Consider the following 17,920-nt stretch of genomic DNA (forward strand, 5'->3'; position numbering starts at 1 on the left):
GTAGACGACAGCACGTTAAGAAGTGTGTGTCCATTTTAACATGTGCAGCGTTATGGACGTAAGTGGTACTCTAAGGACCCCTACAGGTTCTTGTAAAGTTGTTGGCTCAATTATCTATTTAAATAAACACACACACAATCAAAAGATGGATGAGAGATATGACTCGAGAAAGGAAGGGTTCCCGCAGAGAGTGCTTTTGAGTGGGGCTCAGAGTTCTGTGTTACACCCCTGCCTGGAAATAGTTTTCAGAGTTCATCACTGGGAGAGTCATACCTTACATATTGCACACCAGTTATTTGATCTGATTTTTAAGTTTTACTCCCTCTATCTTTCATTTCTTTTTAAAGTGGAGGAAGATTCATTTAAAATCTTAGAAGTGGAAGTATTTATTCTTTTATTTGTGAGGATAACATGATAACGTCAGAATTTTTTATCAGTTTGTCGTGCATGAGTGCCAACATGTGTGCACTGGGATGCTCTCCAGATGCATAATTGCAAACAGCTTTAGGAGATCATGTAGACACTGGCTTCTAGACTCCAGTTACAACATTGGCCCTGGAATAAGATGTATTTTGACTACGGTGTCCCGGCAGTAATAACACTAAGGTACATTTCCGAGACCTGGCTCTGCACCGAAAGCCAAATTGAAAGCATCTGCACGGAGCAAAGCACGTCATGGAAACATATTTTCTCACTGTTGGGAATGTCTGTGCGCTCTCTGGAAGTTCTCAGTGACTTAAGTGGGTAAGTTCTGTAGTAAAGGCACTGCAGATGAGCTTGAACAACAGGGCAATAATGCCAATTTGAACCAGTTGAACCTGTTGAACAAAGCACGATTTAACGATTCAGCTTTTGCTTGCAGTTTTCCCCCTCTTCATACTGTTATACAGCTGCCTTGAGAAGCAAGCTAATGGTATTTCCCACCCTATTATCAGAAACACATTAACAAAACCTACTGGGAACGGCAATGTTACGAAATGAGACCTAGCTTGAGTGAAAACAAGGTACGTCAGTTGTTATATTGAATGTGAGCGGGTGGTTTGTCAGAGTAACACCCATGTGAATGCCATAATCGAACAAGACGTAACAAGATGATCAATGTTATTCACTTCACCTGTCAGTGGGTTTAATGCTGTGACTGAATGGTGTGTAAACAAATATACAAGTACAACTTTAAAGCTTTATTTAAGATGGTAGGTACCACTGTTTTCGATGGTTTCCAGTCGTTATGTTATGCTAAGCTAAGCATATCTGAAGCATCATATTTAACAGGCAGGTATGTGAGTAGTATGGATCTACTTCCCACCAGCAAGAGTATTTCTTAAAGCCTTTTCCCTCTAAAGATTCTACCCTTGTGTATGCAGTATTTCACACTTTGAACTTAAAGATAATTCTCAATAACACGGTTTTTCACAGCATCTCCAGACCTTAAATGTAGCATTATTTCTGCACTTTCAATAATTCACACAACAAGTAAGGATTTTGTCTAAAGCCCGGAGGAGTTTGGAGGCACAGTGACAGGTTTGTTGTGAGAAATAGCTTCTCACTCCACAAAAATCAAAACAAACAGTCTGTCTGAGGCCCTGTAGAGGATTTCAGACATGTGGTTTCCTGTTCAGAAAAAAAAAATTAGAGAGAAGTCGAGGGCTCAACTCGGCTGTCGGTTAGATGCCTGACTCTGCTCCGCGCATTTACACTTGCTCCTAAAATTGTTTGCCAGGTATTTCTTGAATAATAATGCACACGTGATACTCTTGCCTACACATGTTATGCAACTCAAATGTAAGCTAGACAGCTAAATAAAGTGTGGCATTTGCTTTGGAAACACAACTTATAAATGACTAAATTTAGAGCGCTTCATACTGGGGACCATTTGAGGTTTTCTTGTTTAGTGTTTTATGTCTGGTGATCTACTTTTTATAGATCTTCTTCTATTGCTGCAGCTTTAAAAACTGGACTAAACACAGCACAAGCATAAACTCTCACTGTTTGCCAAAACCAAAGCAGCTACCAGACACACCACCACCCAAATTATAAGAATCAGACATGAGATCGTGCTTGACTGGGTCAGGGTTTGGAGCAGTTTACATTTGTGGCTGAGAATCTAACTTTAGCTCTGATGCTGATAAACATTCCTCAAAGAAGCGTCGGGTTTCTCTTGTCTTCTGAGCATTACTTTACTTGTAGCTAAGTGCTGATACAATCTGCCACAAAGTAATTTAGTGTTTTATGTCTTCATATTGTGGGTGTTGTAGTTTAAAAAAAAGAAACACAGTTACTACTCTCACAGATTTAAAGTGACTTTTAAACTGGTTGTCTGTTCTGCATATTAACCTCACACTATCTTCATTAACACGTGCTGATTCTTTGACCTTTAGGGCCCACGGAACCACAGGTGATGGCTGTTATCTTAGTAAGCCTGGTGCCTCTCCTGGTTATGGCTACCGTGGTCATCACTTTCTTCTACTTTTACCGTGTGTGCCGCCAGCGCAATGGCCACTGCGGACACAAGAAAGATTCTCTGCTGGAAATCGACCCACTCGTCATTATAGAAGAAGACAGCAGCTCCACGCACGCCAACAGCCTCAATCACAACACTGAGCTGCTGCCCATCGAGCTGGACGTGCAGGTTGGAAAAGGGCGCTTTGCAGAAGTTTACAAAGCCAAGCTGAAGCAGGGCTCCTCTGTTAGCGTGGAGCAGGGCTTTGAGACTGTAGCAATTAAAATTTTCTCACACGAGGAGTATCCATCCTGGAAGAACGAGAAGGACATTTTCTCAGATGCGGATTTGAGGCATGAGAATGTGCTTCACTTCCTGACAGCAGAGGACAGGAAGGAGCAGAGACAGTACTGGCTGATCACAGCTTATCATCCACGAGGGAATCTCCAGGAGTACCTGACTCATAATATTATCAGCTTGCATGACCTGTGGCTGCTCGGAGGTTCGCTAGCCCGTGGAGTGGCACACCTTCACAGCGACCGCACCCCCTGCGGTCGCTCCAAGGTGCCTATCGCGCACAGGGACATTAAGAGCTCCAACATACTGGTGAAAAATGACTTGACCTGCTGCCTGTGTGATTTTGGCCTTGCGCTTCGGCTGGACAACTCTCTGTCTGTGGATGAGCTGGCCAACAGTGGGCAGGTAAGGCTTACCTAAGACTAAATTTTGGGCGATCAATTGTTTTCACTTGGCTGTCAATCACTTCAGACATCATCAACTTTGCCAGTGCCCCAAACACAAACCACTCTAAGCCCTGTCGTATAATTCTTCTGGGATATTTGTCAGACTTTGAAAAGAGCCAAGCTATATATCAAACCTTTCATTTTCTTACCCTCACAACTTCAGGACATTGTGTGTATATATGGCACTCACTCCATCTTGTCCCCAGAAGGATAATACTGATAGAAATACTGCTGTAAGTGCTCTTGGGTTGTTGTTGTTTTATCATAGTCACAAGACAAACAGGCTTGATTGATTCTTAATGGACTCATTACAAAGACGTAATAGGCCAGAGACAATTTACACTCTGTTATGAAAATGGCTTGTTATGAAAAGGACTCACCCTTTGCCACACAGCACACCTAATGCATTGTGATGCCCCTAATGTATTAGGAGGAAGCTCCAGTGGACACATTTTCAAGGATGGTAATTATGTGAAGAAAAGCAAGGTTTTGATGAGCTCAGTGGTGCCCTTTTTTTCTAATTATTTTCTACATCAACTTTTTTTCTCATGTAGATAAATGTGATTTAATCTCTTAGAGCACACAGGACAAAATCACTACCTGTCGCTCGATTAATGCAGCTACTGTTTAACGAGCCGTTTTCAACAAAACGATTGCTGTTTTAGCAGATAAAAAAAGTGGTTCGCCACCTTCCCTTAGATGTACCTCTATATTTAAATCGTGCATAACAATATTGTGCATTCCCCTCCCATTTGCAACTATGGTCAAAGACAATAATTAATCTGTGTCGCTCTATATTTGTATTTCCACAGGTGGGCACTGCCAGGTACATGGCCCCCGAGGTGTTGGAGTCCAGAATCAACCTAGAAAACATTGAGTCTTTCAAACAAGCCGATGTTTATTCCATGGCTCTCGTACTGTGGGAGATCATCTCAAGGTGTAGTGCAGTCGGAGGTAAGATCATGAAGTCCTTCTATGCTCTATGTTAATCAGTTAACACGCTGTGCTGTAGAACGATCGCTTCAGTTAAAATTCCCCAAAAAATGCCAATGTTGTTTATTGTTTGTTGCTGAGGGGGAAAAAAAGTGTGTGTGGGGGGGGGGGGAACGAAAAGAAAAAAGCAGTGTGCAGGGAGACAGAACACAGCACAAAAGAAGCGATAGCAACATGCCACAATGATCCATAAACACGTGGGGAGTGGAGAGGACGTGCAGTGTGCATAATGTGAAGCCCCCCCAGCAGCCTGAGCCTATGGCACCTTAACTAAGGGACGGTTCAAGGTCATTTGATATAGCTCCAACTAGAAGCTGGCTCCACAGGAAAGGGGCCTGAAAGCTGAAGGCTCTCCCTCCCGTTCTACTTTTAAACTTCTTAGGAACCCACGTAGGCCGGCAGTCTGAGAGTGAAGTCCTCTATTAGGATAATATGATGGTATGAGATCTTTAAGATGTAACAGGGACTGATTATTGAAGTATGTGAGGAGAAGGATTTTAAATTTAATTCTGGATTAAACAGAGAGCCAATGAAGACAAGCTAATATGAAAGAAATATGGTCTACTCTCGCTGCATCCATCTGGATCAACTGAAGGCTTTTCAGGGAGCTTTTAGATCAGCCTGATAATGATGAATTACCATAGTCCAGCCTAGAAGTTAAAAATGCATGAACTGTTTTTTTTTCGTTTTGTTTTTTCACCGTCACTCTGAGACAGGATGTTTGTAGTTTTAGTGATATTGCATAGATGAAAGAAAGCAGAGAGATGACTTTTTCCCCACCGTCAATAAAATGAAGTCTGAACACGAGTTATGAAAAGCCTCCACTGGCTTTATCCAAATATTTTGAATAGATTAAACAACCTTACATGAACTGATGATTTAGGCGTAAAATTAATTATTGATGATATAGAACATCAGTGAATGATTATGTAAATAGAGTTTAGCTTTAATGTGTGTTTGGGGAGGAATACTTAAGATGTCGGTGAGAAAAAAGCCTTGGTTTCTTGCCAGAGTTGGTTTAACCTTATCACACAGGAAATGCAGAAGAAAGGCTCTATGCTATGCATCTATTTCCTGAAACACAGGCTACTTAAGAATAGTTCAACATTTAGAGAAAAAAAAACTTTTTCACTCTTGTTTATGTACTAAATGCGAGCGTACTATTTGACACTTTACATCTCACTTGTTATTTTCTGTCACGTTTTCTCAGTACTTGTTTTAAACCCAATATTCTGTCTTCCTGACTATCAACGTAGTGTACTGTACACACATTTAACATTCCCTCTAACCTTTGCGGAGATAACCATCAATTTCCTTGGTAAATTAGCTCGGGTCACTGCAAGTATAGAAAACCAATAGAAGCACTGATTGATGAAATTCCCTTTAGATGCTGTGTAAATATCCTCAGAAATACTGTAAAAGCTTGTTTGACCTCTGAGCAATACAAGCACCAAGTGACCAACTCCACTGTGAGTTCACTTATTAGCTGTGTGACAGGACTTATGTGTGAGCATTCGTTGACCCATTAGTCATGGTGGGAAGAAAATCTAAAAGTGTCAAAGCCACAATCCATCTTGTAGAAGCCTCAAGGATCAGCCTTCACTTTACTAATGTACCGTTACTCGTGTTTGTCACTCTGCAGCAAAACAAGGTCGAGGTATGTGCAAATAATAGAAGTGGTTGATTATCTGAAGCCAGTACAGTGCAGTATTTCATGTCGACAGAAGGTTATTTGTTTTTGCTTCCTTTTGTGTCTCTGTGGTCCAGTTTATTTCTGAGACTGCTCCTGTCTCCATTGTGTCACAGCAGTGATTGAATGCCGGGTTTGGGCATGAACACTTCTGCTTCTGAGTTTTCCTGTTTTGCCCCCACTAACCTCCCTCCCCAGGGGGCTTCCTTAAAGTGTATCGCGCAGTTATTCTGCCCATGAGTCCTCTGAAGCAAAAACATGAGCAAGTGACCCACAATTCCTCTTGCTTTTCCTTCCAAACTGCAACAACGTGGGTGCCCTGTGGGTACACATTTGAAAAGAAAACAGAGTATTTCCTGCTTTGCAAAGAGCATAGTCCCAAGATGCAGGGTTTTTTTTGTTTTTTGTTTTTTTAGAGAGAGATTTTAACTTTGCAAGTGTGGTTTATATTAGGACATTTAGTGGTTAATGTCTCTTGAGATCAGGACAGGCAGAATATAGAGATGAGTAAAGATGCACTAAACAGATCCAGGCTCACTCTGGCTTCATTTGGTTTCCTCTTCAGGGATTTCAGGAAATCTGCGCGAACAACATCTTCATTTGTTTATCCTGCATTTCCCTCCATCCGTTACATGCATGTCAGATTAAGTCCTTCATTCCCTTACTTTGCATTAGTTTAGGTTTAGCTAACCTAAACACTGTATACAGAATTAAACGTTATGCCAAAACACATTTTTGTCCTGCCCAGATACACTCGACCATTCCCTGTTTCTAAATCTGGCACTTTCAACTCAGTTACACTACATTTTTCCTCCCGTCTCTCTCAGTCTCTTTCTTCTGAGACACAGGTAGGTGAGGCAGCAGTTAATTAGTCTCCCACTCATGCAGGCACAGACAAGACAGGACAGGCCAGTGTAAATTTACTAGAGAAAGGAAGCGCAAGGTTCCCGTCCCACCTCTAGACTAAAGATAGAAGCCACTGGGTTAGTTCACATTTTCCTGTGTTTCACATATCTCTGTCCCCATTTTTCAGACTTGCCATTTCTTGGAGAAGTGTAAAAGGGTGAGGTTTGTAGTTCATCGGGGCTGAAACTGAAGGAGACGTATTCCTGTTCAGAGATTAAATCACTGTACAAAGCTAAGCTCTCACCTTGATAGACGATGAGAAAGGTGGAAAGAATAAGCTGCACAAATGACATGGTGTAATTTGGTTTTCCTTTACTGGCAGCTAAAAATCGCCTTGCAGATAGTGTGCTGGCTGAGATCTGGTATTGATTATGGAGCAGAGCAGCATGAGAGCAAAGCTGATGTGTTTACAAAGTACACTCAAGAGTTGCTTGCTTTCCTGCTGCTGTTTTTTTACTATGAAGTTGCCACGTTTTCCCTTGAGGTTGGTGAGTCACTTATGACTCCCTGAGATCTTACCTTCCTGAGACAAAATATGAGCAGATGTGAACCCACACTCATAAATTCAGAGTGACACATCCCAGGGCATCAGTATAATGACTAGGGTGATGCCCTGCTTTTTTCTCTTGTCTCTGATGCCACCTGCCTGTGTGAATGTAAGGAAGATGTCTGATCACTGCAGGCAGGCACAGGGCTGCTCTGTCATGGCTCCTGAGGCCGTGGTCTGATCTGAGATCTGCCATACGAGAGGAAAAAAACTGTCTGTCGACAGCCAGCCAGGCACAAACCATCACTTTACCTTCTTTATCTTCCAAGACTGAGGGAAGGGTTAGAGCAAGGGGGGAAACAGAGAGATCAGCACACCTCCAAGAGAAGGAAAAGTCAGATTCCAGGCTCAGATCTTTTTATCTGAGTGTCTGTTCCTTAAAATGCCTCTGCTGTATAATTTAGCTGGTCCAGATTTAGGTCTTGGAAAGATTGTGAGGGCGTTCCTCAAGCGGGTGGGGCAAAGTAGGAGGATAATAGCGGAGTGGTGTCGAATGTGGAGCTGCAGACGAAAAAAAATGCCTCCATTCCCTGAGGGGAGAGGTTGAGCTTAACTGGAGAGGAGGAAAGGTTAGGGCAGCTGCTCTCCAGATGTCAGACCATCAAACCCTTCAGAACTGGAGGGTCTAATGCGTGTGGTGGGGGGGCTGCCACCACACGCATTTAGGAACAAATTTTAGACTTGATTGAGGATGAAATAGGGTCAAAATACGTGCAGCCAATTTACGTTCCCTGAAGCTGCATTCAAAGTGGGCAAAAATATTTTTTTGGTTTTACTTAATGGGGTTAGTCGATGGTTAGGGAATGTATCAGCTGCAGTTAATGGTAGGGTAAGCTTCCAGGGCAAGTCGGTGCCATATGCCCTAAAATTAAGCTCTGCTAATGAGTAATGTTCATGCATACATCTGTAATGCTTGAGTTTAACAACAGAAAACAAGTGTTGGAGCCACCGCAAACTAATGAAAACCAGCAGCGGCTGGGAGTAGATTAGTCAAGCTGTTGTTCCAGACTCAGACTGACTTGGGGAAGCTGACACAGTTGTTGCGATCACATTACTAATTTATTTCCAAATACATGGGGAAACTGTTTGGATCGCTTTTGCTGTATTATTTATGTGTTTAGGTGACAGGATTTCTCTTCTTATTTTCAGTGTTTATATTTTATTTAAGCTATAATTAGACAAAAAATTGTTCACTTGGAAGGGCAGCAGAGAAAGACTATCAAACAAAATGTGAAATGCTTGTGCTGACTGATTTCTAAGCTAACCTGTGTGAGGTTAGTATTTCAGTATGCCAACTAAGACGGGTGAGTTTGGGATGTGCGTAGGGGAGCAGATGGTCAATCTACGAGAACAAAAGTGCAGTGTGACGGATGTAAATTACAAAGCTTCAAAACGATGCCATTCATCAAGAGTTTTTCCTTGTTTGCAGTAGGAAAGAAAAATGACTACATTTCTCTTGGCTGCATATGCACAGACACTTTCTACTGCCATGGCGGACAAGTGGGCTGGAAAATAGACATTAAGGAGGAAATATGTGCTAGCATTGCAAAATCCACATCACTACATGTCAGCTGTCGGACATATAGTGTAAGTTCCTCATTGTTACTGTGCTGAAGTTGTTAAATAGCTTTGGAGGAAATCTTGTCAGTGTGCAATGTGTGACTTTTGCAAACCCCAGCAGTCCTCACTCGCACTGTATTGTGCTTTCAGAAGCCTCTTCTGCCACTGCAGTTTAATTTAAGGTTTACCTTTAATAAACATATTTGCCTTTAGAGCCAGATTGGGCAAATCTGTTTGTCCTGGAATACACACTTTGTTTATGAAGTAGTACAAGTCCTATACTCGAGAAGCATTGTTTGGAGATGAGCACACCAGCATGTTTGCTGACACTTTCCAAAGTGGGTTTGCTGTCTAGAACACAGTTATACACTCCCTGGACCTGTCACAACAAAACAAACAACATCTGTCTCCTTTTCTCTTAAAAATGGTTGACTGGGTTTGTGTTCAAGCTTAAATAACAAACCAGAAGTACTTTGCTGGCAGTAATGTTGAGTTCCAGACTGTAAATAACTTTTTTTGCAGTAGTCTGTGTCCCAGAATCCTCCAATTCCTGTCTGTAGGTTGCATAACTCCCTGCGATCTTTTCTTTTTAACGTGTTTAAAAAGAAATGAAACGTCATCACGATCATCAAACAGTACAAACAACATGCTTATGTGAGGATTATGTGTTCCAGTAGTTTATTTTAAAAAGCTACAAACAGTTTTTTTTTTCATAATAATTCACATACAAAATATTGTTTTACTCTCAGCAACAACATGTTGGCCTTATGACTGAAGAGGCAACCTCAGAACCCGCCGACAGCTGACACAGCTTTGTTCTGCACTGTTATGTAAACTCTGAGATTTACATGAGAAGATGCATTGTGCTTTTTTTATTCAGTACATTTGAAATCTGTGTTTCCAGTGACAGATTTAATAGCCAGCAGTTAATTACAGGGATTGTATTCTATTTTATTGTTAGAAAATATGTATGTGTGTGTATAAATATCTATATTTTTATACCACAAAATGCCTCTGCTACAATGAAGTATAAATTAAAGTGGTTCTGCTAGATTCTTACTGGCCTGTAAAAGCCATTGTTCTGTATTTCAGCTGTGTGACATTAAACAGCAGCTGCAGTATCACTGACAGAAATATAGCCACAGTATATTTGGGTCCATAAGAGAACCATGACGCGCATTTGTCATTTTGCCTCTGCATGCCACCCCCACAGTGGTTTTTACATCAAACTGTGCAGACCTTTAGCTTTAATGCAAGGGGTCTAACAAAAATATTGCATTGACTGGAGCCGTTGTAGTCAATGACCGACTGACGTCTAGAGAACACGGATATCACCAAATGCTCTGTTTCCTCCCTTGAGATGCTCTGCTACATCTTTACTGCAGCCGCTTCCAGTTACTGCTTGTTTGTGGGTCTTTCTGCATTAGGTCTGGTCTTCAGTAACTGAAAAGCATGCTCCATTGGGTTGAGATCAGGTGACTGACTTGACCCTTGAGGAATATCCTGTTTCTTTCCTTGAGAAATTCTTGGGTTACTGTTGCAGTGTGCTTTGGATCATTATCCATCTAAACTCAAATTGCTCTCTGCTTAGTTTTGCAACATTTTTCTGAGTCTGAGCAGAGAGTGCAGCCCTATACACTTCATTCTGCTGCTTCTATCAGCAGTCACATCATGAATAAACACTCGTCAGACAGTTTCACGGGCAGCCATACGTGCCCATGTTATCGCTGCTGGTCATCAGTTTTTTGTTCCTGTTCAAAATTACTCTTTTGAAACTTCCTGAGTATTTACAAGAATTTACCACTGTTGTTTAATAGTACATTGTAACTTTCACACAGCCAGGATGCATTGTAAAATGTGTTTGTTGTTTTAAACGACGACTCTGTCTTTGTAGGTGAGAAAAGTAGAAACTGTTTTAATTCTGACAACTATTTGCCACGTATGCCAGGGATCACAGTCAGAGACTCCACAGTGACTTTGTTATATAGTTTATTAATATGCATCTCTTTTTGACTTTATTCTCTCAGTCTGATTTTGTATCCATTATAAATGGTAAATGGACTGGTTCTTATACAGGGAGTGCAGAATTATTAGGCAAGTTGTATTTTTGAGGAATAATTTTATTATTGAACAACAACCATGTTCTCAATGAACCCAAAAAACTCATTAATATCAAAGCTGAATGTTTTTGGAAGTAGTTTTTAGTTTGTTTTTAGTTTTAGCTATTTTAGGGGGATATCTGTGTGTGCAGGTGACTATTACTGTGCATAATTATTAGGCAACTTAACAAAAAACAAATATATACCCATTTCAATTATTTATTTTTACCAGTGAAACCAATATAACATCTCCACATTCACAAATATACATTTCTGACATTCAAAACAAAAACAAATCAGCGACCAATATAGCCACCTTTCTTTGCAAGGACACTCAAAAGCCTGCCATCCATGGATTCTGTCAGTGTTTTGATCTGTTCACCATCAACATTGCGTGCAGCAGCAACCACAGCCTCCCAGACACTGTTCAGAGAGGTGTACTGTTTTCCCTCCTTGTAAATCTCACATTTGATGATGGACCACAGGTTCTCAATGGGGTTCAGATCAGGTGAACAAGGTGGCCATGTCATTAGTTTTTCTTCTTTTATACCCTTTCTTGCCAGCCACGCTGTGGAGTACTTGGACGCGTGTGATGGAGCATTGTCCTGCATGAAAATCATGTTTTTCTTGAAGGATGCAGACTTCTTCCTGTACCACTGCTTGAAGAAGGTGTCTTCCAGAAACTGGCAGTAGGACTGGGAGTTGAGCTTGACTCCATCCTCAACCCGAAAAGGCCCCACAAGCTCATCTTTGATGATACCAGCCCAAACCAGTACTCCACCTCCACCTTGCTGGCGTCTGAGTCGGACTGGAGCTCTCTGCCCTTTACCAATCCAGCCACGGGCCCATCCATCTGGCCCATCAAGACTCACTCTCATTTCATCAGTCCATAAAACCTTAGAAAAATCAGTCTTGAGATATTTCTTGGCCCAGTCTTGACGTTTCAGCTTGTGTGTCTTGTTCAGTGGTGGTCGTCTTTCAGCCTTTCTTACCTTGGCCATGTCTCTGAGTATTGCACACCTTGTGCTTTTGGGCACTCCAGTGATGTTGCAGCTCTGAAATATGGCCAAACTGGTGGCAAGTGGCATCTTGGCAGCTGCACGCTTGACTTTTCTCAGTTCATGGGCAGTTATTTTGCGCCTTGGTTTTTCCACACGCTTCTTGCGACCCTGTTGACTATTTTGAATGAAACGCTTGATTGTTCGATGATCACGCTCCAGAAGCTTTGCAATTTTGAGATTGCTGCATCCCTCTGCAAGATATCTCACTATTTTTGACTTTTCTGAGCCTGTCAAGTCCTTCTTTTGACCCATTTTGCCAAAGGAAAGGACGTTGCCTAATAATTATACACACCTGATATAGGGTGTTGATGTCATTAGACCACACCCCTTCTCATTACAGAGATGCACATCACCTAATATGCTTAATTGGTAGTAGGCTTTCGAGCCTATACAGCTTGGAGTAAGACAACATGCATGAAGAGGATGATGTGGACAAAATACTCATTTGCCTAATAATTCTGCACTCCCTGTATAGCGCTTTTCTACTCCTCTGAGCACTCAAAGCGCTTTACACAACTTTTGCATTCACCCATTCGCACAAGCACATTTTTCTAAGTGCTTTATAGCTAACATTCACACACATTCATACTCCGATGGATGCATCGGAGAGCAATTTGGGGTTAGTATCTTGCCCAAGGATATTGGGGAAGCCAGGAATCGAACCACCAACCTTCCGATCAGTAGATGACCTGCTCTACCACCTGAGCTACAGCCACCAAAATCTGTTAATTTTGTTAGTCAATCTTTTAATGACTGATAATTAGCTTGAGCTAGGTTTTAACTTCAGTGTAATTCAGTGTTGCGGCTGAGGAATCCAAACTTCAAACAAAGAGGAATTGGAATTCATACGATATATTTTTTTCGGAAACTGTTGACTCATAGCTCTCAGGCTGTTTCCTGCAGACCTGCTTTGAAATTTTGCCCTAAGTAAACACAACTGGTAAGTGGCCTTTGACAAGCACTCTGGAATTGTTGTGTAAGAGAGCTGCACAAAGCCAGAGCATTGTTGCTGAGGTTTCTTTAAACTCGTCGACAGTAAGGCTAAAAATGTGATGATAGTGTTTCTCTTCAGAAAATCTCGCCCATGGCCCCTCTATCAACAGCTTAGGGTTCTTCAGTTGTTTGTGCCGCTTCAGTGCTATTTAAAGTTTGCATCCTGCAGTTTCAATTTAGAGCGCACAGTGAATGCTTTGAGAGGTGTTATTGATGTGTGTGCTGTGGGGCACCTCCATCTGATCTTTCTCTCTATTCCACAGAACTTCATCTGTCAGATGTGATCTGTTTCAAAGTTGTTTTGCCCGTGTAAAAGCCTAAACTTACCAGCTTGAGCTGTGCACAGGCTAATTCTCTGAACCCACCTGTTGTTTCTGTGTGTTCACATGCAGACGTGAAAGCATACGAGCCACCGTTTGGAAACCTGAGAGAACACCCGTGTGTAGAGAGCATGAAGGACAGCGTCCTCAGGGACAGAGGAAGACCTGAGATCCCCAACAGCTGGACCAACCACTCGGTAAGAAATGAAATTTATAAATGCCTCGTTTGTAACCACAAAATCTGTGTTTTAACATCTTAATCTTTTGTCAGCTGATATTAAAAACGTGTTCATTTTCATTATCAGGTATACTGTCATGGATGCACCTGTTGTTATAGTGGAGGATGCTCATATTAAGCAAAGCAAACATAAAAAAATAAGAAAATAACATTGATTATTTGGGATTAATCACTACGGGCCAAACACAGACTTGAAATACTTTCAGGGGTTTGTTTTTTTTTGTATAAATAACATTGAGTCATGCAAGGCTACTTTATAGAAATGAGAATGGAACACCTACTTTAAACAGTCTTCAGTATTCCAGATCCTTCACACTGCTGTGAGAACAGTGCAGTTAATGGTGTGATGTATTCACTGTGTCCATTCTCTGCTCACCCTCACCTAATTTCAATAGTGAGAACATGACTGACGCAGGCTGTCCCTTGCAATATCCACACTGTGTTTAAACTAGGGTTTGCAAAGTTTACATGGTTAAGTCTGCATATGCAAACTATGGCCTACTCATGAATGTGGCCCCTTTCACATTTTATATTTTTATTATTTTAAAATGTTAATATAGTTTCTTTTCCTACGAAGAAAACTTAAAGTGGCCATGTTAACGAATAAATCATAGTAGGGGATCAATAAATTCTCTAAGATACAAAAAAAAAACATAAATAAACTTTATTTTCCACATTGGCAGCCAAGTTTTAAATCAGAAGTGTTTATAGTTGTTCCAAACAAAGGGAAACTGTCATAAAGAACGAGACAGTGTTGTTTAGATTTGGAGATAACTGCACACATTTTCAGTGTGTCTCCTGGAGGACATTCATGCTGCTGTACTCAGCAGTTCGCTATGTAGAAAATAAAAGTAGAATGCAAGAGGCTTTAAAACCGTCTCCCTTCTGCACAACTTATTTATTTATGCTTTACTATGTATGTCACAATGAAAAGATTCATCCATTCAAGCTGCCACAGCGCATTGTCACACACTGTCTCTCGCTTTGTTTTGCTCTTCTTTAAATAGGATTGTTGTGATACCTACAACATTAAAATGAGCTCTGTGTCTAGCTACTGGTGGCACCTAGGGTTTCCATATTTTAAAGTGAAGCTGTACACAAGATGAAGCAGCTGCAGCATTTATGTTCAAAGAATTGCATATTATTCTCCTTGCAAAATCGTCCTTCAGAAAGAATAACTCTCAATGCTAGTTTCTCCAATAGAAATGCATCAAAAGTCCTACATAAAAGTACTGATGCAGAGGTGCATATGGATAAACACACAGTTGAAAATGCATAAATGCACATTCATAGCTTCAGTTTGAGTTAAGTTGCATCGCCCCAAAGTCGATTATATTGACTAACTGTGAGCCTGTTCTCCTCGTGCAGGGCATCCAGATGTTGTGTGCCTCCATTGAGGACTGCTGGGACCACGACCCGGAGGCCCGTCTCACCGCCCATTGTGTTGCTGAGCGCTTCAATGGCATGGAGTACCTGGACAAGCTATCAGATTGCTCTGACTCAGAGGAGAAAATCCCTGAAGAAATCTTTGTAGTGGATGAAAAGTAAACGCTTAACAGAAACACTGCCCCCTGCAGGGTGACTGAGACATTTTTATCGAGCTGCTGAGGGGAAAAGGAATATGAGTGGAGGCATTTGAAATGTAGATGAAAGTGAACTGTTTCCAGAGGTGGGCTTACATATTCTGGATTAAGTCCTAAACAAAAAGGGCGCTCACATTATAAAGCTTTTTTTTTTTTACCAAATACTATTTGCACTTTATAAACATCTATGCACACCAAACTATATATATGTTGTGTCTTATTTGTTTTTAAAATTTCAGGTATAGGAAATAAACAGACTGCAAATGTATTAAAAATGGGGCAAGACTGACCAAATATTAAGACACTAAGATCTCCTGCACCTGCCTTGTTTTTCGAAATGGCCAGGTGGTCTTGGATCAAAGTCCAATGAGCTGAATGAAGCAACATTCAGGGTGCTAATAGAACCTCTGGCAAGAAGTGGAAATTATTCATGGCAAAGAAGTAGAGGGAAAAACATCCAAAGAACTAATCTGCAGGGATAGCTGATTTCATATCTCAAGGACTATGAAATGTAAAATAAAGACAGCAAAATCATTCTGAAAGGAGAAAGGAAACTGAGATATACAGAGGTAGGTGTGTGTTTGAGAGAGAGGGGGGGGGCATTTTACTCAGAGGACTCTAAACTGAAAAAGGAAGTCTGTTTAATAAGACAAAGAGAATAAAAGGAATGCAGAGATGTATTAAGGACTCCAAACTGGAACATCCAGTCACTGTCTATGTTATAAAAGCTGAATTTTTTTTTTGTTTTTTATACTGAGAAGGGAATTCTGATCTGCTCAGAAATTATCTGTATCAAAGGAATTTTTGTATAGAAATCATTATTAAAAACGTTACTATGCTCTCTGTTTGAATTTGCTGTGCTTTTTAATGCTCTCGGCTGCTGTCATACTTTGTTTAACTTTGAGTTTTTATGAGAGATACTACATTTTACAATCAAAAACTATTAATGCTACTTTTCTAGCCTTAAATGAAGGAAGCCCAAATATATACACACACACACACACACACACAGGAAAATATGCTAGGTACACGTGTTTGACTGTACAACTGTATATAAACACAAATATCTTATCACACAAACACAAATGGCACCAAATGAATGCATTTAGGCATGTAGAGATGATCAAGATGACCTGCTGAAGTTTAAACGAAGCATCAGAAATAGGAAGAAAGAGCATTAAAGTGACTCTAAATGTGGCGTGGTTGTTGGTTTTAGAGGGGCTGATCTGAGTATTTTAGAAACTGCTGATCTGCTGGGATTTTCTCACACAACCATCTCTGGGGTTTACAGGAAAAGTCTGAAAAACAAAATATCTAGTGAGCAGCAGTTCTGAGTGAAAATGCCTTGTTTATGCCACAGGTCAGAGGAGAATGGACACACTGATTTGAGCTGATAGGAAGGCATGGTGTGGATGTTATTTTACTTTGGCCCCATTATACTGTTAGGTAGACTGCTGCATTTAGTGGTGTAGGTTACCCTTTATGACCACAGTGTACCCATGTTCTCATGGCTGCTGCCAGCATGATAATGCTCCATGTCACAAAGTTCAAATCATCTCAAACTGATTTCTTAAACATCAGTTCAGCGAGTTCACTGTCATGTTTGGGCTCCAATATCACTAGATTTCAATCCAACTGAGCAACTTTGGGATGTGGTGGAACAAGAGATTCTCATCATGAATGTGCAGATAAATAGATAAATGTGCAATGCTATCACACAGATATAGACCAAAATCTCTGTGTCATGTTTCCAGCACCTTGTTGGATGTGTGGAACAGAGAATTAAGAGAGTTCTGAAGACAAAAAGGGGATCTATCCTGTATGATATGCCTAATAAAGTAGCCAGTGAATAAGTACTGCTAATCTTGATCCTACTAAAACTGATGTCCATCACCCAGCATGCTCAGTTGAAATAAAAAAAAGAAGTATTCATATGTTGGATTGTTAACATCGAGACATGTTTAGCATTTGCAGTTATTTCAGGATAGTTATATAACTTTATTGTTACAATTAGGTCCTGTGTTTGTCAGCTTCTCTTTTTTTCATCTTTTCCCGTCTAAGAAATGAGAGAAATGGTTCTCAGTGCCATACATTAGATGCACTAAAGTACTTTTTTACTGTGGAACGATATAATCTAATTTATTGCCGGAGCACTTAGCTTCTGAAGGATGACAAGCTCTCCAAAATCATGATCCCTTTTGCCCATCAAGTAATCTCAGGCTTTAAACAGTTTATGTCCTGATGATATCAGATCCAGCAGTAGACAGGATCCACAGCGTGCTGGTGTTGACAAGCGCTCATTCATTTAAGCACAGAAAATGTTTCATCTTAAATTCATGATTACACTGAGTGGCAGTTCTCTGCTGATTGACAGATAATGCTTGATACTTTTACACTGGTGGTGTCTGCACTGGTTAAGGCAAAAGATAAGGGAATCAGGAGGCCCGCACTGTGTTTGGCATGGCGTGTCTGCAGTGTTTGACGAGCCTTTTATCCTCAGCCCGAAGCTGACTCAGACTGGAACACGTGTCTGTCTGTGGATCTCTGCCTACCTGCCTCTGCCACTATTTGCCTGTTTCTCTGTCCAGCTGTCTGCAGGTGGCTGCTTTTAATTCTTCAGATGAATCCCAGAATGCATTTTGGAAAAACTGATTAATTAAACTAAACTATAAATTAGTGTTACACTGAGATAATAATCTACTGAAGGGGGGATCAAGTGGTATGTGTGTGAATGTTATTTAGCTCTC

At 40.9% G+C, this 17,920-nt stretch overlaps 1 protein-coding gene across 2 annotated transcripts in view; it reads left to right on the top strand.

Annotated features, from left to right (window-relative positions):
• Positions 1-17,493, top strand: part of tgfbr2a (transforming growth factor beta receptor 2a) — a 35,860-nt gene extending 18,367 nt beyond the window's left edge. Inside the window, exons 4-7 of one of the 2 annotated variants that reach the window (XM_084919388.1) lie at positions 2,379-3,142; positions 3,996-4,137; positions 13,425-13,549; positions 14,959-17,493. In XM_084919388.1, the coding sequence (XP_084775514.1) occupies positions 2,379-3,142; positions 3,996-4,137; positions 13,425-13,549; positions 14,959-15,138 (1,211 nt within the window). In that variant the 3' untranslated portion in view covers positions 15,139-17,493. The remainder of the gene's footprint in view (positions 1-2,378; positions 3,143-3,995; positions 4,138-13,424; positions 13,550-14,958) is intronic. The other variant, XM_084919387.1, reaches the window with a different exon arrangement.
• Positions 17,494-17,920: the final 427 nt, after the last annotated feature.

The sequence above is a fragment of the Perissodus microlepis genome, chromosome 22, assembly GCF_051167445.1.
Source record: "Perissodus microlepis isolate ML-2025 ecotype Zambia chromosome 22, ASM5116744v1, whole genome shotgun sequence".
In the NCBI taxonomy this organism is placed as follows: domain Eukaryota; kingdom Metazoa; phylum Chordata; class Actinopteri; order Cichliformes; family Cichlidae; genus Perissodus; species Perissodus microlepis.